Raw genomic sequence first — 20,973 nt, forward strand, 5'->3', positions numbered from 1 at the left:
CGAACGGTTGAGATTGTGCCAGGTGGAAGAGTGCATGGTATTGGAATGTGTCTGGTTGCGGAGGAAGAGAGTATAAAGTCCAGGTGTTGGAGTGTTGGTGGTCAGTCACTGTTACGTAAAGGACCGTGGGCCCTATCTACGACTTCCAGAATCTAAGTTTTGAATTTAGTCCTTATATTTTGCTTAAATTTCTAGAAAGGTGTTGGTACTTGGACGCGTGTATTGAGGTCGGCGACATGTAGTATCTTAGTTTTGTATTTGGTCCCTATAGTTTTGTATTTGCTAGGGAGGCGTTGTGGCGGGAGTGCGGGTGGGCCCAGAAGCCTTAGCAGTTTAACGCGTGTCCTAAAATCGGCGACTTGAAGTCTTGTATTGTGGCAACGAAGGACAAACTGCACATGGAGATGTTTGTCGTAATTTGCAATATTTACATTTTTGTGCCTATATACTAGCAGTGAAAATTTCTTCTCATTCCTAGAAACTTTTGTAATATACTGGAGTTGAAATTTTCTTGTTTTCATTTGAAACCATATTTTACTACTTCTATGTCATTTCAATACACTTTCTTTTAATTTAACAACTAGCAAAAAAAATGGGAAAATTTCGCAAACAGTACACCAAGTAAAGGCCACTAATAATTCTTATACATAAATTTTCAAACCAAACATTTCGGTACACGAAATCTGAAACTCGACTCACTATCAGTATACGACGTCAATTTTTGACACCAAAATGTCCATTATGCCCTCAGTTCTTTCTTTTTTTAATAAATTTTTTTTCCTTTGTTTTTTCTGTTATTTTTTTCCTTCATTTTTTCTGTTATTTTTTTTTCTTCCTTCGTTTTTTTTCTTCCTTCGTTTTTATCTCTTTCTTTCTTTTCACATGACTAAATATTGGCTGAGTTACAAATATAAGCTGTAGGACCATAAATCTCACCAATTGGAGGGCAAGGGCGGCGTTGGAAGCGAGGGAGTGAGCGTGGAGGTGAGGAAGAAGAAAGAGATAAAAACGAAGGAAAACAAATAATAACAGAAAAAACGAAGGAAAAAAAATAACAGAAAAATTTTTTTATTATAAAAAAAAAAGAACTGAGGACATAATAGACATTTTGGTGTCAAAAATTGACGTCATGTACTGATAGTGGGTCAAATTTCAGATTTCATGTACCGAAATGTTTGGTTTGGAACTTTATGTATAAGAATTATTAGTGGCATTTACTTGATGTACTGTTTGCGAAAATTTCCCAAAAAAAATTGATGAAATAAAACGGTTACTGCAGAGACAAAATAATGAGAGAAAAGAGTGGGGGTTGTGGTATCAATTTTTTTTAATTTTTTTGATAAAAATCTATTTTTAATATCACCATGTACTATTACCATTAAATAACTGAAAATTTAATTGCTGGGGGTGGAAGGGGGGTGTGGATAAGGACTTGATCAAAGTCCATGTCGATGTAACAATCAAACATAAAGTCAACCAACTTAGAGTTTATGCCAGACATCACTCTATAAACTGCGTGGCCTATCTGGTTCCTATCCAGTGGGCGCATTGGTGGTGTTGTCTTCTCTCGTTTTTCATTAAGGTGATGAACAATGTTACGTCTGAACTCGGCTTCATCCACACAGTTGCCTGGATTTCTTCTGCTCATAAAATTCCATATCATTCCAGCCCCACTGTCTTTCGTACTAGCTTGTAGCAAGTTATATTTCTTATTGCTGCCCCCATTCTCAAATGCTTTCCATTTCTCATAAGCCACTTCCCACTTGTAAAATGACCGATTAAAGCTAACTCTCTTATTACGGAGACTATCCACTAAGTTCTTGACAAAATCCGCACGTTGTTCCTCATTCAAAAGAAAGTAATGAAAATATAGAGACTCAGACTGCCGCCTGTATAAAATTCAAAGTATGATCAAACTAGATTTAAACTGCAATGAAGGCAATCATCAATAGACATTTTCAGATTTGGTAGCCTAAGGCAATCATCGACATAAAAAAATAAAGCTCTCCTTACATTTTCAGATTTGGTAGCCTGAGTTTTTTAAGAAAATCGACTAGCTCTGCATTTGGGTTCGGAAACACAGCAACAAAGAACTCTTCAACCTGTTATGCTGTTAGGGTTCTAAACCCTAACAGAGAGAAAGTAGTAGAAATTCTAAGAAAACCTAAGAGAAATGTAAAAACTGATTTTCATTCATTGATTTCCTTCACAACCAAAAACGTACATATATAGCTACTAACTAATGCAAGCTGTCCACTGGACACGTGTTGGAATTCTAAAGGAGACATAAAACGAAACATATAACCTTGACATTCTTCTAACAATGTCGAAACGGTGTGTTTCTCGATCTTCCTTGAACTAGCTTCCCATATGCGACTAGGAGAACTAATGAAATGATTCATAACACGTGTATAATCATAACCATCCGATTCCGAAATCTTAGGCAAGATCAATCAATAATCTCTTACATGAAGATTCGTTAGCAAGAGGGAACCGATCGATTTTCCCTCTCGCCGACTAGTAATCGCGGGGGTGGATAAGGACTTGATCAAAGTCCATGTCGATGTAACAATCAAACATAAAGTCAACCAACTTAGAGTTTAAGCCAGACATCACTATATAAACTGTGTGGCCTATCTGGTTCTTATCCAGTGGGCGCATTGGTGGTGTTGCCTTCTCTCGTTTTTCATTAAGGTGATGAACAATGTTACGTCTGAACTCGGCTTCATCCACACAGTTGCCTAGATTTCTTCTGCTCGTAAAATTCCATATCATTGCAGCCCCACTGTCCTTCGTACTAGCTTGTAGCAAGTTATATTGCTTATTGTTGCCCCCATTCTCGAATGCTTTCCATTTCTCATAAGCCACTTCCCACTTGTAAAATGACCGATTAAAGCTAACTCTCTTATTACGGAGACTATCCACTAAGTTCTTGACAAAATCCGCATGTTGTTCCTCATTCAAAAGAAAGTAATGAAAATATAGAGACTCAAACTGCCGCCTGTATAAAATTCAAAGTATGATCAAACTAGATTTAAACTGCAATGAAGGCAATCATCGACAGAAAAAAAATAAAGCTCTCCTTACATTTTCAGATTTGGTAGCCTGAGTTTTTTACGAAACTCGACTAGCTCTGTATTTGGGTTCGGAAACACAACAACAAAGAACTCTTCAACCCGTTATGCTGTTAGGGTTCTAAACCCTAACAGAGAGAAAGTAGTAGAAATTCTAAGAAAACCTAAGAGAAATGTAAAAACTGATTTTCATTCATTGATTTCCTTCACAACCAAAAACGTACATATATAGCTACCAACTAATGCAAGCTGTCTACTGGACACGTGTTGGAATTCTAAAGGAGACATAAAACGAAACAGATAACCCTGACATTCTTCTAACAATGTCGAAACGGTGCGTTTCTCTTCCTTGAACTAGCCTCCCATATGCGACTAGGAGAACTAATGAAATGATTCATAACACGTGTATAATCATAACCATCCGATTCCAAAATCTTAGGCAAGATCACTCAATGATCTCTTACCTGAAGATTCGTTAGCAAGAGGGAACCGATCGGTTTTCCCTATCGCCGACTAGTAATCGCTCTGGCAACCACATCTCTGAAAAAAAAAATCCATTTTTTTGTAAACCATTGATCAAACTCAAGACTTCAAAGAAATGATTAACCAATTACCTTGAAAATATCTAGATATCCCAGAGAGGGATCTCGAACAGTGTACCATGGTTTGAGTCCTTCACTTCGTAGAACAAATTTCTACCATGAAAGTCGATGTAATCACTGACAAAAACATTGTCACCCTCAGGTAAAGATTTTGGAACTTATTTTCTTTTCATTATGACAATGAATTGAGAGGAATTCGGAATTGGGAGGGCTTCTGGATTTCGGATGCTTTTTCGATGAACCATTATTTCAATTTGGGGATGAACGATCGGGGAGGAGTTTCTTGTGACGAATGCGAGAGGAGTTTTAAAATAATACAACGCCATAAAACCCTTTATGTTTTAAAACTGCATTATTCCACTAAAAGATTTATTTATTTTTTTTATAATCATTTTAAGGGATCCTCTGTGGGACGCACTTTTCAATTACATATCATCATCTCGACCGTTCAGTTCTTAGAACTCCATGAATAGATCATTTCGGTAAATTTTCAGCCAAATTGATGACCGTTAAGGTATCGAACTAGATTAAATCAATGGATGAACCAATCTGTCTAACCAGAATCGTTTATATTTATAATTGTAATTCGCAGTTATGAATGCCTTAATGATTATCAATTTGGCTGAAAATTTACATAAATGATCTACTCATAAAGACCTAAAAACTGAACGGTTGAGATGTCATTAAGGGATCCATTTTTTGGGCCATTTTAAGGGATGACTTATTACGCTAACTTTTCGGTCACATATCAATATCTTCACGGTTCAATTTTTGGGTCTTTATGAGTAGATCACTGATAGGAGCATAAAATGCGACAATTATAATGTGCAATCCTTTATATTTTTCTTAACTGTTTCCTTTAAAGAGTATGTTGACTTTGTTATCTTCTTAGGTACTATGTGAAGCAATTCAAGAGATATAGAAGCTTAAATGGATAAACGAAGGCAAGAACTTGTCACACCCCGAACTTGAGGCATGACTAAAGTGATGGATTAAGAGTCGAAAATGTAAGTTCGCTGGAATATATATATATTTTTTCTCAAGCTGAAGACTTTTAGAAAAAAAACCAAGAACGTAACCACCAAAATTTTGGTTGGGTTATCGTTAAAGGAAGAATCATTTTGTTAGCAACAATGAAATGGAACTTGAGAATTAGAAATCTCATGAAGTTCAAATATACTTTCTTTTCAAGGATCTGGAAGAACTACACTAGTAATACACCAAGAAGATGCAAAAAGCTTTGAGTACAACTTTCTTTCTTTGGTACTGTTGCCTTCAAAGTTTCAAAGTGAACTATACAATCTTAAAAACATAATACTAAACAGAGCATTACATTTTATACAAAGGCAAGTTTAGTTTCGAAATCATCCATCACATACAGCATCGAAAGCTTCACCAGGTTATCACTTCATAGCCAGCCAATCTATTCTACCACTTCATAACATGATAACCACAAAGTCAGACGCCTCAATTCAAATATGACAAGGCATCCCAGCCTAAGAACAAATGGTATCAGAGCAACGGGTTAACACCTCGGACCAGTGATATGAGTATTTGTTGGTTATTGATTGAAGTTGGTTGTGTAAAGTGATTAGTGCTTTGGTTGTCTGAAGGTTTTGATTGCTTACCTTGATTGGATTTTCGTTGCCAAATGGTATTATGCTCTGCTTGTTATGTTTTTTCTTTAGAGGGTTGACTAGGTGAACTTTAATCTGGAACGTTTTATCTTTCTTATAGTAATTGTCGAGTTAAGAAAACAGCGAATCAATGAACTCTTCTGCTAGTGATGTGGAAGAAGGAAGGGTAGCCCTGATTAGAGCACTTAGAGATATGACTTGATGTTTTACCGTGGCAGTCAAAAGCAAGCGCCCCCACCAGTAGCGATTGATTAAAATTCAAAAGCAATGGTGGCTTTACGTGAATCTATACACCTAGAAGTACGTAACAACTTTCTCCAAAATCGTTGTGCAAAACAGTTGCTGCAAAGCTGAAAACAGCTGTTCAGAATCAGTTTCTCGAGAACAGTTTTGGAGAGCTTTTCTCCCATCCTTTCGACTGCACTCTTGTAGAAAGGGTTGGCATTCCTGAAAGATGTGATGTTGTACTACAACATGAGAAAAAGAACTGGTCAGAAGCATCAATGAGGCAGCAGGAATTCAAGCTTGAATTAGGCTTCCCGAGAAGGCAGAAACTGTCAACTTTTCACGAAGAGTTTTTGGAGATCTTTTCCGGTGACTTACTTGGAGTTTTTCTTGAAGGTGATTGATCATTCTAGAAAACATGTTGTCACAGAGCATAGAGAATTTGATAACCATATGGAAACATTGTAATAACAAGTCAATCCTAGTCCAAGAAGGAAGCTTCAGAAGCAAAAACCCAAACAAGGGAATCTGACCTTTAATCTTTATGGTGGCTTTGCTGTGCATTTTTGGAAGGTTCAAGACACCACAATCAACAAGGAGAAGTCTTAGAAGAATCCTACAAGATTACGGCTTGATTTTATGCACTAATCAAAGGAAATCTCAAGCAACTAGGGAAGCAAATTGCAAGCAAAGTCGAAAGGAAATAAGGCATGGCATCTCCTATAAATAGAGACCTCTACATTAGAAGTTGGGTGTTAAAGAAGTTCATGACCGTTCAGTTCTTAGTACTTTCAATGGCTACTATTTACATTTTGCTCCTCATTGAGAAGGAAATAGTGAAAATAGAGAGACTCGAACTGTCGCCTGTGTAAAATTCAAACTACAGATCAAACTACAAAAAATTCAAACTAGAGATTTAAACTGCAATGATCAACTATAGGACAATGATCCACATAAAAATATCAAGCTTTACTTACCTTTTCAGATTTTTTTCCCCTAAGCTTTTTAAGCAAATAGGCTAGCTCTGGGTATGGGTTGGGATAGACAGCAACAAAGTACTCCTCCGCCTGTCCTGCATAATCGTAACTATCCGAATTGGAAATCTTAGGCAAGATTACTCGATAATCTCTTGAAGTAAGATTCGTTGGCAAGAGGGAACCGATTGGTTTTCCCTCTCGCCAACGCGTAATGGCTCCAGCAACCACATCTCAAAAAAAAAAAAAAAAAAAAAAAACCATATTTTCTGTAACCATTAATTAAACTCAAGATTTCAAAGAAGTGATTAACCAGTAATTACTTTGAAAATCTCTTAATATCCCTGAGAGGGATCTCGAACAGTGTAACATTGTTTGCGTCCTTCACATCGTAAAAGTTAAAACAAATTTCTGCCATGCAATTTGATGTAGTCACTAACAAAAATATTGTCATTCTCCGGTAGAGATTTTGGACATTGCTTTCTTTTCATGCTGAACGAGGAATTCAGAGGGTTTCTGAATTTCAGATGCTTTTCGATGAACCCTAATTTGGATTTGGGGATGAACAATCGTGGAGGAGTTTCTGGGGACGTACGATCAGGGAGGAGTTTCAAAATCAAATATGACGCCGACCCTTTTATGTTTTAAAACTGTATTATTTCACTAAAAGATTTTTTCATTCTTTTGTAGTCATTTTAAGGGATCCTTTGTGGGACTCACTTTTCAATCACATATGTTATCTCGACAGTTCAATCTTTTGTTGAATGGTAAAGATGCCGATATGTGATTAAAAAGTTAGTCCTACAAAAGATCCTTTAAAATTATTGAATTACCACTATAACATTTGACTCAACCATTTTCATCAACAATACTATTGTCTAACAGTAACAATCATTTGTTGAACGGTCGAAATGCCGATATGTGATTAAAAATTTAGTCTCACAAAGGATCCCTTAAAATTATTGAATGACCACTACAACATTTGGCTCAACTATTTTCATCAACAATACTATTGTATAACAATAACATTCACGATCTTTCTACATTGTATTAGGTTTTTCAATGTTTACTTAATTGACATCCCAAAAACACCTTCAACTTCAATACTAATGTTGGATGAATATTCCAAGATATTTTATTCATCCCTTTTAAAGGTAATATATACTGGCTTACAGATGCACAATACTAATAAGTAATATTTAGAAATAGTTGACTCACACCAAGAATATATATCTCCTCTTTCACATTTTGAAGCTTAATGATCAAGTATATTAAATAAGCACTTAAGCCGACATGCTTCTATTCCAATTCCCCAAATTGCCCCGCCTATAAGTCTGACAACAACATCTTCCGTTCGTAAAACCACGAAAATGTGTCGCCCTCTTCTGTAATTTCGCATCTTCATACGCACACTTGGGCCTCTTCATTACCCGCAACCAGCTCCGTAGCTCATTGCTACAGCGAAGCAAAACGGAAACAATGGGCTCGAGAAACGAGGAGCAAACCCCACCGCACCATCAGCCTCTTCTCAGCAGCCTCGTCGTCCGTCCCTCCACCAGCGACGGCGGAGGAGGCGGCGGCGCCGGTGGCCGCGGCAGCGATTATGAGCCCGGCGAGGTCCGTCACGAGCCTCCTCCACCTCAGTACACTCGTCCGGATCGTTACGCCGGTAACCCTGGTTCGTTTCTCTGATTCTCTCGCTCTCAATTTTTTGTTGTTGTTGTTGTTGGTTTGGTTTATGTTCAAATCGGTTTAGGATCCAGAGCGTTATTCATACTCTTATGCTTATTGTTTGTTTGTTAATCTAAGCGTTTTGCTGCCGTTGGATTTCTGGATAGAGCTTATTTTGTTTGAAATGCTTTGGTTTAGAAAAGTTGTGATTATTGTTATTATTATTTTTAATTGATATGATTACTGTCACGGATATATGCACCATTATGCACATAGATCTATATAAAACCATTATGAACTTTCAGATTTTGGTGTTTTTGGTATTTGATTTGATGCTTCTATGAGGTTAGCTTTGAACAAACTAAATCATGTATTGGAAATTGTTAGAACACCAGCAATTTTTAGCTTATGCTTAATCGGATTTTTGATTAACAGCTATAATTATGTCAACGAATTCGTGCTAGTGATGAAAATTGGGTGTTGAGAACCTATTGCCTGTTGCTTACGCTGCATGTCGAACATGTGGGTCTATCTATGACCACTTATGCAGTGTCATAAACTGTGAATAAATTCTGCTGTTGTGTCTTACAGCTCTGAATGTTGCCTGCAAGAACTTGATCTTGGGAAGGCATGTTGGTGTGAGTGCAACCGTGGATCATGGTCTTGGGGGATTATATTTTCATATTCTGGGTATTTTTGTTTGTGGGAGATATGAATGATGGGAATTGTACATGATGTCTGCACTTGTGGGTTGCTGCATCGATGAAAATAGGTGTCTGGGCCTCATTTTTGTGTATTGCCTATGGTTGCGGTGTTTTGGGGGTAAAATTGATAAATTTTCATCAGTTCATGGGATTGATGATTATAGTTTCCGGCTCATATCCAGTAAGAGATTTATTTGCTGCCTATCAAGATTGGAAGTTAGAGAGGGATATGTGCTTAAGATGTTTGGAACATGCATGGTGAAAGCATTCTGGGAACTTACCATCACTAAACATTATAATGTTGGTTCATTGAAATTGAAACCAACAGTAAGGCTGGTCTACTTGGGGATGCTGCTGGAAGATGAAAATTTAGGTCAACTGCAAATGATGGGAAATTCAGTTTGGTTAAATGGTCCTGAAATTTCCTCGGTTGGATGTGTGTGGCAATAAGGAAGATGTTGTTTGTCGGGTAATATGGAGCTTCTCTAGTTCTTTAATTTGTGGTTGGGATGGTGTTTCTATGGGTCTTATTTTTCATTTTTTTATTCTTCATTCTGATAGGCGAGTTGGATGTATATATTAACTTGTATGAGTTTATGCTCCCCTGCAATGCTAAATTGGGTGTAGACTCACGCACCTTGGGGAAGTTCGTTTAGTATGTCCACTAGGTCTTGCAAATTTTCTAGGTATTTTTCGCTATACTAATAATATGCGAAGGGAGCTTGTAGAGAAAAAGGCTGCAGAAACCTTGGAACTTTTGGATTCCAACTCATTTAGAATGCACTTTGTAAGTTCTAAAAAGTATAGTGACAGTGGCGATATAGTGATGGGGAGTTACTTATTCGGGTTGGATATGCCTTAATTAATTGCTTTATGCCTTTATTGTTCAGAATGATTATGCATTGCAGTTCCTGGGGGATAACTGACAAAATTTAAGGCTTTTTAGTAAAATCTGGGGTTCATAGTTGAATTTTCATAAATAAAAGAAAAAAAAGCCAAGATGGTCTGTTATACAAACATTCAAACCGGAAGTGGGTAAACTGAATTATCTGGAGGGTTGAAGTTCTGTGTTGTTCTTTTCTGGCAGTTCTTTTCCTGTGGGCATGTAAAATTGGTTTCACTGCTACATCTTGCTGGCAAATTTCAACTGTCGGTGTTGGGACAAATTTGCTTTCGGATTATTGTTCTCTGTTGCTGAGTATCAATTAGGTGCATATCCATCTTCTAATTGTAGGCTGCAGATATGGTTAAAGTTTTCTTCCCTGTGACCCCGAATGGTGCATAGAGATGTGGTTGCTCCAAACTAATGATTCTGGGTTTTTCCAGTTCTGTAGGTTAAATAGATGTGGTATTGGATATGGCTTGTAGTGGCTCATATGGTAAATTGGATTTGGTTTTTTGAAAATATATGAACTCTCTGTAATTTTATCGTCTCAATGGTGCCTTCTACCCTGTGTGCCGTGGACTGTGAGGTTGAGTAATCCTGGTTTGACTTGCTTATTGCTGTATTTTAATGGTAATATACGCCAGTTGTTTGGGGACAAGGATTTGAACTTCTTACTGTCTTCCACACTTATAATATGTTTCTTTTACCTACCCACAATGAAGAGATGCCCTGAATGATGGTAGCAGTCCTTGCAACTCCCAATCCCTTGGCTACTACAAGTATAGTATACTCCATTATCTGTTTCTCTGTATAATTCGGTGGTTTCTCATCTTTGCAATTCACGACCTTATTCCAGGATATAAAATACGTGGTGGTTCTGCTTCTCCTGTACGTCGTAGGGATGCAGATCATCGCTACAGTTCTGAGTACGGTCATTCAGGTGGTCCACAACGCAGTCGTGGGTTTGGCGGTGCACGGGATCCTGGTCGATATCGAGACAACTCACCTTATGGTCGAGGAGGAAGGGGTGCTGGCAGACCATTTGGTAGAGGTCTAGATGGGCCACGGGTTGGTCCTGGGCCGTTCAGAGTTGAAGGGAGTAGAAACAATCCAAATGTGCGCCCAAGGGAAGGAGACTGGTTTTGCCCTGATCCTTTGTGAGTTACTTACCCTTGTTTTTCGTTTGGTTCCTTTTCCTTTCCATTTATCTTTGAGGTTTTTCTGAAGTTGTCAATACTATATCATTGTATCAGATGGTTCTGATTCTTCTGATTTAGTGATTCCTTGCCAATAGAGATAGGCACATGTAGAGACTTTACAGAATCTTGTCAGAAGTTTTGAAGAGTTAGATTTATGCAACTAAGCTTCAAAGTGAATATTCAACTAGGCTGAAGCTTATACCCTAGTTGAATATTCTTCCTTACATTAATAAGTTTTCTAGTAACCAAATCACAGTGAGCAAATGATTTTGTATTTTAGTAGTTATAAGCTTCAGCATCGCGTTAACCCTTTAAGGAAAAGGTTGCTGTTCTTATAGTTTTGTTTTCTTATGCTGGCCACTTTAGTTTGCTTTTATTGTTCCACAGAATTGATGCATGTAATTAACCATGTGCAGATGTGGCAACTTGAACTTTGCAAGGCGGGACCACTGTAACAACTGCAACAAGTTCCGTGATGGACCTGGGGGAAGTCCTCGAAGGGGATATCCTGGTGTACCGCCTCCAAATTCTCCGCCTAGACGCTTCCCTGGTCCTCCAATTGATCCTCCCCATGGAAGACCCTTGAATGGCTATAGGTCTCCTCCTCGTGTCTGGGCTAGAGATGGCCCCAGAGAGTTTGGTGCTGGGCTGCCACCTCCAAGGCATGAAGGCAGGTTTCCTGACCACCAAATGCGAAGAGATTGGTTGGATTACTCAGACAACTATAGAGGAAGATCCAAGTTTGATAGGCCAATGCCTATGGATAGGGGTAATAGAGATCGCGGGAGGGATAGTTTCTTTGAAAGGAAAGCATTTGAAAGGCGACCACTGTCTCCCCCTTCACCACCACCACCACTTCCTCCTTACCGTGGCCGATGGGCACATGATGCTAGGCAGAGAAGCCGTTCACCGTTAAGGGGTGGTCTGCCACCAAAGGACTATAACCGGCCTATGTACATGGATCGGGGACGAGATGATCGCCGTGGCATGGGGCGAGACCGAATTGGAGGTGCATATTAAAAGTGTGCCTGGGGCACGTTTTTCAGGTGTAATTTTGTCTTCACCAGCTCGATTTCTGTATCTGTAATTTTCTCTCGAGGAGTAAGGAAGGTTGCGCATAGCCTAGTATTAGTTCTAGTATTCTGTTCTGCTTATTTGCGACTCTAAACCGTTTACATGCTCTCTTCCGGGTCAATGATCTGTGGGTGGTGATGTCGATATAGATTATTCGGTACTATTCTCACTTTGTGTTTATTTGTTATTTGAATGCTTCTGCCTTCTGGAAAGGAACACTTGTACAGTCTTTAAGCTACACCACATTTTTTTTATTTGTCAGAAATCAACAACGCGATAATCTGTTTATGAATACAGATTATATTCGTATATAAACGAAATTAAGAATCGTCAAGCATATTGCAATTTTAACCTTTTCGACTTGCCATTTACTGGATTTGTTGAATGGCGGAAACTACTTGAGCCCGGCCGTTTCTCAGCATCAGCAATCGATTCAAAATCCTCTAACATGTGCAACCAGCAACCCCAACAAATCTCCTCATCATTTTCACAGCGCCAAACCCAAGGGTGTCACGATACAAATCCTGCAGTGTACGAACCTCAGAGTTGTTGTAAATCGCAGCAATGTAAGCCTCACCATTTCCATCTTTGTGTTCATCCCACAGTGCTATGAATTTCTCGTGGAAAAGTTCCCAAGTGTCATGAACAGTGTTGAGAATACATTCCATGTATGCAGTTCGGGGATATCTTGTGCAAAGAAAGCCAGAATCAAATTGCCAAGAAAAGCTCCAACATCATAACCGATTGGTCCATATATAAAACGCAAACTCCGGGGTCTATAACCTGAGTCGACTCACGAGTTACCATTGCAGAGCTTGTGTGAAGATCTCCATGTATTAGAGCTTGTGCTCGCTCGCAAAACTGGGACTTCAGCTCAGCAACTTCAATCTTCAAAGCTTTGTCTTCCCTCAAAGCTTCCGCATCAGCAAAGATAAGGACTAATCCAGCGGTTATATTCAGAAACCTTGCAAGCTAGGGTCAGAGAAAACCACCTGCTCATGCAGTTAACCTACACAGCTCCACATTCCCACAAAACTCAGCAACGCCGCGTTTGTGCTCCGTCGTAGAATTATAAAGTAGAGACGCGAAGAACAGAGTATTGGGACATGTCGTCCGCCAGCACAGGGTACTCAATTCTCGGCTTCCCGCCACCAAACCCTTTCTCAGAATGATATGCATGCGGAGGCTCCAAGTATCGCATCTATGCCAATCAACGATATGGTTTGGTCGACATGGAAGAGCCTGCTTAATGACGAAAAAGACCTTGGAGCCGACGACGATGAAGACCAAGTTGAGGTTTGCCGTCGACGACTTCTTTGATGGTTTGCCGTCGAGTTTGGAAGAGATCGAGGGGGCACGTGCGAAGGTAATGTAGTCTGGGAGATTTCTCTGGCACTGTTGGGTTTAAGGCGGGTGGCCAAGTGTGAAAGAAGGTTGACAACTGACAAGTTGGAATTGGAATTGTGAGCGAAGTTCAAAGAATCTGGTCATAGTTTTTGTTACTATTTTACGATCACTTCTATCACATCGTGTACATTTGATTCGATGCTTCATGGAAACCTTCGAACAAGATCGAAGCCACGTAAAGTTGCTTGGCCTTTCCACCGGAATTTTCAACGTCAAAGTCCGACAGTCCATGTCGTGGGTCCTTTTAGCGCCAACTTCATTTTTACTTGTACATGCTTCTTAACCATTTCATGGAGCCAAAAATAAATAGTTCTTTGTTTCTTTTTTTGGTTACATAGTTCAGTTTGTTTCTAAGATGACTCAATTCTTTTTCACTTTGTCAGTTAAGTTCTTGAGCGAAAAGGGCGGGGAGAAAGGTCAAAACTTATGCTTGTTATAGTTGCACTACTTTGTTTTCTTGGAGTGTAAATCTCATCGAGTTTTGAATTTTGACCTCAAAAAGTTTTGATGAGATTAGCACCACGATTATTTTGTATGTTTCTAATAGACACACACAAATGTACTTTTCATAGTAAGTACACTAATGTTAGTGTTTCAAAACAAAAACAAACTAAAAACAAGTCAAAATATAAAAAGACGAATCTCTTTCGTATGATCGCATCACATTAAGTTGTTGTGGAGTAGTATTGCAGTCTATGTTTTACATATTTAGGCTTGTGACATAAGCTGAAAAAGAAAAAGAAAAATGAATAAAATACAAGTAAAAAATGAAATTTTACAGCACGAGAATAAGATAATGTACACGAAATTCTAAAATAGATAGTAGGTAACAACTTTACTATTTGTAAATATATTATGTAGATCATAAGTTCAAATTTCACCAACATAGGAAAAATGAGTAGGGTGAGATTAAACAAAAAGTGCGGACGTCTAGGATTAATTAGTGTGGTAATTCTTTTATATTTTTAGAACAATTCTTAGATTCACCCCTAGGGTGAATGAGCATATTCACCCCCGTTGTCGATTAACATATTTTTACTTAATAAATTTATAATCCAACGGTCTATATCTTAAATTATCCTTTAAAGATCATTTCTGTAAAAAATCAATCGAATCGGAAATCATTTAATTATCTAATTGAATCAAACAAATGGATGGTTCTAACAACACTTACTACTACTATGATAAACCGTCCATGTATTTCATAGAAATGAATAACTAAAAGGTCTTCAATTTGATTGATTTTTTACAGAGCTAATCTTTATATTACATTATACAACATGAATAGTTGGATTAGAAAATTAGAAAATTATTATGTGTTAATCGCAAGAGAGGGTGAATGAGCTCATTCACCCTAGAGGTGAACCTAAGAATTGTTCATATTTTTATGCGGTTATATCATAAAGATCAAACCCATAACTCAATTCTCCGCCTCTTTTAACCGATCGGTTATTTGCATAAAGTTGTTCGGTAAAAAATTCTCTCTCCAAGTTTGTTTATATTCTAATCCGACGGCCAATCGCTGCAAAACTCCCACTCCTCTATGAATGCCCACCGTCTATCGTCACTCTCCCCATCCACCGTCGGATGACCCCCCCGAACCCCAAATCCACCGTCCAATATTCCCAAAATTGAAATTCAAAAGCCTGGAAGAGAGAGGGAGGAGAGAGCCGAGGAAGAAGAAGAAGAAGAAGAAGAACCAAAAAGAGGCGCCTTCGCTCTCTCTTCTCAACCCTCTTCTCTCCAATCTTCCAAAGACTCTCGCTTTTCTCCTCCCCACATTTCCAGCCCTAGATTTTTTAACTCCTCGCCCCCCCACACTCTCTCTGTGTTCAATTCGGCGTCGTTCCGATTGCGGCCACTGGCGGTCGAGCTCCGCCGTGAGTTTTGAGCTTTGCCGCGGCCCAATTTCTGAGCGGCGGAATCTTCCGATTACTCTCTGGATCTGAATTCGGGGAATTTCGGCAGTAATCAGTGGATTTGAGTTTAGAAGAATCGGAAAATTTTTGGGCGAAATTTGAATTTTTTATTTTCTTTCTGGTGAGGTTTTGGATTTCCATGGGGGAAGGCGACGGGGCCGATTCGGCTCCGAAGAAGCCGCAATCGGATGCGGTAACGGCCGGTGCAACGACGTCGTCCGGGGACGTTCCGGCGAAGAAGCTTGCGAGGCAGCTCGATTTCACGGGGTTTGGCGCCACCACCTCGGGGAGTGTGGCGTTGCCGGAGCCGCCGAAGCCGCAGCTGCAGACGGTGACTGTGCCGCAGAGTCAGCCGAAGCCGCAGGTGGTGGGGGTGCCGGTGCCGGTGCCGCCGCAGCCACCTGTACCTTCAGTTAGGCCTGTGTAAGTTTGTAGCTTCTTTTTTTCTTTCTAATTTGTTTGGAAATGTTTGGTACTTGATGATTTTGTGGTCTAGTTATTGCTCAATAGTTTAGTTTAGTAGTTCAATTTGATTGAGAAGTTTGGATTTTCGGATTGTGGAGTAGGATGTGAGTTGAGTTCAGAATTGGAGGTGATTTGAGAGCTGTTGTATTTGGAGAGTATAGTCTGTGAGCTTGTGTATTCTGGGGTCTAGTGAACAATGTTGAGATCTTTGTTGAAGGTTTGATTCTGGAGGGTGAAGTTTTATTGTTGTTTGAATTTTTGGGAGTGTTTGAGGGGGGTTTTTGATATTGGCATTGTTGAACTTCAGTTACTTTAACTACTCAATTTGTAAATGAATGGGAGTATTGAATTTACGTTTCTGAAGTAATTGCATTTGATCTACATATACTAGGGTGCATTTGGGTGCTATGTGTCAACACAAGCTAAATATGACGTTTATTGGACTTTTCTGTGTGATAATTTAGTTTGGAATTTAGGATTTCCTAAACTCTTTCTATAATTCAAATGACATACTTCCCTAAGAGATGCGAGCATTGACTGATGTTGTTGCCACTCTGCTTCCCCTCCAAAGAAGAAATGCCTTACCACATGGCTTTTGGGGCTGATTGAGTTTCTTTCCTTTTGGATTGTTCAATTGCAATTCTTTTTTCGGTAAATGAGTTGTCATTTGGGCGTAGATGCTAAGTTGCTATGATTGCCGATCCATCTGTGTACATTTGATGTTCATTTATTGATGTACAGACAAGGTTGAATTTTTATAGTAATTATTGTGCATATTGACACATCTGAAGATACATATGTAGGCATTGAAATGAAAATCCTTATGTGCAAGCTCAAGTTGGTTTACTGGTCTTATAAACACTGTTTTTATTTTTATTTTCATAGGAAACCAGATTCCCCAAAATCAAGACCAAGACCGAATGTTGATGGTAAAGATGGCACTCCTAAGAAGCAAAAACAGTGTAATTGTAAACACTCTCGCTGCTTAAAGCTGTAAGTCCATAACTTGTTTGCACTTTCCATTTTGCTTCAGATACTACACTGACTTTTTGCCCCCCCTTTGACCTTAAGACTAAATGGTTGTTCTTAATTTTCCTTTGCCAAACGAAAATTTTCCTACAAAAAGGTTTAGCTTACATCAATTTAGTGTATCAACTAACTGTAACACACAAAAATACAAACCTGATATGAAGTTGATTCTTTTGTTATTTGATGACCAGGTATTGCGAGTGTTTTGCATCTGGAATTTACTGTGACGGTTGCAACTGTGTAAACTGTTGCAACAATGTTGAAAATGAAGGTGCTAGGCGAGATGCGGTGGAGGCTACTTTGGAGCGTAATCCAAATGCATTCAGGCCAAAAATTGCAAGCAGCCCACATGGACCAAGGGATAGTCGGGTATGTAAACTTAGTGTTTGGACTGCTTTCTGCCATGATCCACTTTGAAATTGATATTATTGGATGACGAGGCCACAACTTCGGTTCTGCACATGATTTTGAGTCAATAAACTAGAGTTTGACTATTTAGCTATCATGAAGGCATCCACAAGGGCTCTTTTTAACATGTGTGCACTGCACATTTTTGCTCTTAGTATTATGGTTCTAAAGTCAAGACAGCATTGAAGATGTTCTTCTCTAACTTCATTTTTATTTCCGCTTCATCTCATGTGGAGTCTTGTACTAATAGGTTAAAAGCTAGGATTTAGTGTGCTCATCAAACTTCTAGGCCGATGTTTTTGTTTTCCTGGCTTCTACATGAGAGAACCCAACTTTTCTAGTGTGCGGCAGTTGCAATCCTGACCCTTTGTGCACCACTGACTTTGATAAGAAGTTGAGGACACAATATTCCTCTGAAATTAATCAAGACCTTCAGAGTCTATGAGAAAATCATTACGTGCTCTATTTACTTTTACATGTTTATGCTGAAATATTTTAAATAAATGCTCAAGTGTCCTTAGGGAGTCTGTGGTGCACATGCCGTTTTCCTTTTTGATGAATTATTTTTCACTGTCTTATACCATCACAAAAATTGACTTGATTAAAGTGAACTACTTATTTTACTCAAGTAATTGAATTGTATACCTTCTAATTAATATATGGTTATAATTTCTGCTTGGCGTCCTTTATATAGTACCTATTGGTCTCCCTCTCTGGTACCATCTGAATGACAAGAAAATGGACTGATTTGGAAATGTGTAGGAGGAAGCAGGTGAGCTTGTGGTCTTGGCAAAGCACAATAAAGGATGCCACTGCAAGAAATCAGGGTGCCTCAAGAAATATTGCGAATGCTTCCAAGCCAACATTCTCTGCTCTGAGAATTGTAAGTGCATAGACTGCAAAAACTTTGAAGGAAGTGAAGAGAGACAAGCTCTATTTCATGGTGACCATAACAACAACATGGCATATCTTCAACAGGCAGCAAATGCTGCCATTACTGGAGCAATTGGATCCTCTGGATATATATCATCCCCACCGGTATCCAAGAAAAGAAAAGGTCAGGAACTCTTTTTTGGACAGACAGGCAAGGATCCATCAGCTCATAGGATAGGACAGTTTCCACAGGTAAATTTAGTTTTGTGGTAAAAGTAATAACCTCAAAAAATTAGTGGTGTTAAGCAATGGAAACAAATTTTCCTATTATGATAATGATTATCTCTTTTAACTGGCCAGGATTTAGCTATTAGTTAAAATTGATGATTGAAAATAATTATCAATGATTTTTGCATATAATTTGTTAACTTCATCTTGGCACTATTCTAGTTTGGAATAATATCATTAATGCATGCTACTATATTTGCCAGGCAAATCATCTCAGACCGCCTGCACCGTCTTCGTCTTCGGTCCCTGTTGCTCGTCTTGGTACTGCAGGATTAGGGCCTTCAAAGTTCACATACAGGTATAATTGGTGATTTTATAAGCTACTGTTAATCTACGTGATTCAAAACTAATTTGTGTATGATCTTTGAAGGTCTCTCCTAGCAGACATCATCCAACCACAGGACTTGAAGGAGCTTTGCTCAGTTTTGGTTGTGGTAGCAGAAGAAGCAGCAAAGACACTTGCAGGTAGTTTACTGGTTCATAAGATGACGAATCAGTAATTGAAATTTCATTGTTCTTCACAAGGCTCTGCACATAAAATCTTCTCTTCTTTAATAGTTCCAAAAGATGAGATACAGAAGATGGATGACATCACTTATTGACACTATACAATAAAATCCATTAGTAGCAAATCATTTATTGTGATGATGCTTCAAGTAGTTGCCTTTCAAGTGATTTTGATAGCCATGAAAATGTTGCTTTAGTTTGACCAAAAAGGGTTGGTTTAATATCTGTCCAATCTGTGCAGACCGAAAAAATGCTGCAGAGAAGCAGGCAGAATATCAGACAGAAGCTTCCCTTGCTACAACCACAGAAGACAGGTTGCAAAGCCAAAAGGAATCTGACACTCAGAAAGCTGTGACTGATGATTGTTCTACAGCAAACCAAGCTGACAAAATCAGCCCTGAAGATTCTAATTCGGATGGTGTTGATGGGCCAAAAGGGAGACCAATGTCTCCCGGAACTTTGGCCTTGATGTGTGATGAACAAGATACAATGTTCATGTCAGCTGCTTCTCCTAATAGGTTAATGGGGGATGGATGCAACACATCTTCTCAGTTGCCTAATGGACAAGGAATGTCAGAAGTCTATGCAGAACAAGAAAGAATTGTGTTAGCAAAGTTTCGAGGCTGCCTAAATATGCTTATCACTCGCGGAGAACTTAAAGGCAAGTCCAACCTTTTTCTTATCTGGATTAAGAAGTTAAAACTTTTCGATCATAATCAAACTGTTGGTGAATATGGTTTCCTGGCCTGATCCAGCTGTTATTACACACATCCCTCCCCTGTATGGTTGTACCTAGTCCCATTAGGATGGCAAAATGTTTACAAGAAAAAATGACATAACTGATGGGTTTGTTTTAGGTTAAGTTGAGATTCCTTTTAGTGTCCAGTCCACAATGATTGTTGCTTTATTTTCCTTTGACCACTTCGACATTGGAAATCAATGGACCTCTTAATTTTTTATTGTAGAAGCAGAGTGCTCATCTTTAGCCAGAAGTGAAGCGGCAGCTCAAAGAGAGCAAGTTGGCAATGGAACTCCAAATCCAAGAACGGAAACAGGCAGTCAACAGGGACCAATTAGCAATGGTGTTGCAAAAACTGCTGTTCCACCTACAGCCAGGACGTCGCAAATAGTTACTGCAGCAGTTTTATCCCCTAGTACTGTGCTTCCAAAACCCCCATCCGTCCCCGAAAATGGAGGAAATAAACCAAAAGCTTAAAGAGGAACTGTAAAAACATTTCAGCACACAAGATTTACCCAAGGTAAATTCAGTCGACTTGTTGGTGTCAACCGGCAAGACAGTACTAGGAACCACTCTTAGAAGGATCTAATTTTTGTTTTTGTTTTTTTAGGTTATTAATATATTGTAGATTAGAATTTTTAGCTTCAACCATAGTTCGATCCAAGTGGTGTAAAATGCAGAGCCTTGTAATTGCACAAGATATCATTTTAGATTGTTCCATACAAATTAACATCATAGCTAGCTTGATTGCTACAAGGTAGGATTTTTTATTAATTTTCCTACTCTTTTTGGCCTTTTCGATATTTTCATAATTTCTGGAGAAACAGCGAGCATTCGCCACTTATGGTGGAATATGTAACTTAATTTTTTCTTGCAAAAAGTATTCTTTTTGCAGTTTCTTGTACAGTGCTATAGCCCTATATTCTGTTAGCCTCTTTCCAGTGTTTCATTGTGTGTTTATCTTTTATCTACGTATTGTTGTAAGGAAATCTAAACATCCAGGCCAAGGACAGTCAAATAGCATCTTTAATCATTTTTGAATGCAACAATTTCCTTTTCATAAGCCCCCAAATTAGTGAAACAAACGAGGCATTCTTTTATTTTCTGATTCTTTTTAGTTGTGCTATGATGAACATCAAAGGTCAAGTCAAAATAAACATTAAAAAAATGATTCAAAACTTCATGCCTTATTCCCCAAAAAAGAAACTAGAAGCAACACTTCAACAACTTTTAACAACCTTATGCTGTTTTCATCAATCTTTTTAATAGTACTGATATTACCCTGCATCCTT

General features: G+C 38.7%; 2 protein-coding genes and 1 pseudogene across 3 annotated transcripts; 2 read left to right on the forward strand and 1 right to left on the reverse strand.

Annotated features, from left to right (window-relative positions):
• Window positions 1–7,947: 7,947 nt before the first annotated feature.
• Window positions 7,948–12,300, forward strand: LOC133711085 (uncharacterized). The gene is made up of 3 exons (XM_062137258.1): window positions 7,948–8,190; window positions 10,630–10,930; window positions 11,389–12,300. The coding sequence occupies exons 1-3, from the start codon at window positions 7,992–7,994 to the stop codon at window positions 11,990–11,992; spliced, it is 1,104 nt and encodes a 367-aa protein (XP_061993242.1). The 5' UTR covers window positions 7,948–7,991; the 3' UTR covers window positions 11,993–12,300.
• A 76-nt stretch (window positions 12,301–12,376) lies between these two features.
• On the reverse strand, window positions 12,377–13,752 carry LOC133711092 (methylthioribose kinase-like; annotated as a pseudogene).
• A 1,271-nt stretch (window positions 13,753–15,023) lies between these two features.
• Window positions 15,024–20,611, forward strand: LOC133711098 (protein tesmin/TSO1-like CXC 5). Of its 2 annotated transcripts, none has more exons than XM_062137274.1 (8): window positions 15,024–15,795; window positions 16,723–16,830; window positions 17,058–17,235; window positions 18,037–18,399; window positions 18,639–18,733; window positions 18,806–18,900; window positions 19,184–19,603; window positions 19,914–20,611. In XM_062137274.1, exons 1-8 carry the CDS (start codon window positions 15,512–15,514, stop codon window positions 20,156–20,158), a joined length of 1,788 nt encoding a protein of 595 aa, XP_061993258.1. In that variant the 5' UTR covers window positions 15,024–15,511; the 3' UTR covers window positions 20,159–20,611. The 2 variants fall into 2 exon arrangements, with proteins under 2 accessions (XP_061993258.1, XP_061993252.1); XM_062137268.1 differs by having other exon boundaries at window positions 15,027–15,795; window positions 19,908–20,611.
• Window positions 20,612–20,973: the final 362 nt, after the last annotated feature.

This window comes from Rosa rugosa, chromosome 1, assembly GCF_958449725.1.
Source record: "Rosa rugosa chromosome 1, drRosRugo1.1, whole genome shotgun sequence".
Lineage (NCBI taxonomy): Eukaryota > Viridiplantae > Streptophyta > Magnoliopsida > Rosales > Rosaceae > Rosa > Rosa rugosa.

Coding starts and splice junctions, on each gene's coding strand:
- LOC133711098 (XM_062137268.1), top strand. CDS start 15,512: ATGGGGGAAGGCGACGGGGCCGATTCGGCTCCGAAGAAGCCGCAATCG. Junction 17,236..18,036: donor ATGGACCAAGGGATAGTCGG/GTATGTAAACTT, acceptor GGAAATGTGTAG/GAGGAAGCAGGTGAGCTTGT. Junction 18,734..18,805: donor CCTTCAAAGTTCACATACAG/GTATAATTGGTG, acceptor TGATCTTTGAAG/GTCTCTCCTAGCAGACATCA.
- LOC133711085 (XM_062137258.1), top strand. CDS start 7,992: ATGGGCTCGAGAAACGAGGAGCAAACCCCACCGCACCATCAGCCTCTT. Junction 8,191..10,629: donor TCGTTACGCCGGTAACCCTG/GTTCGTTTCTCT, acceptor ACCTTATTCCAG/GATATAAAATACGTGGTGGT. Junction 10,931..11,388: donor TGGTTTTGCCCTGATCCTTT/GTGAGTTACTTA, acceptor AACCATGTGCAG/ATGTGGCAACTTGAACTTTG.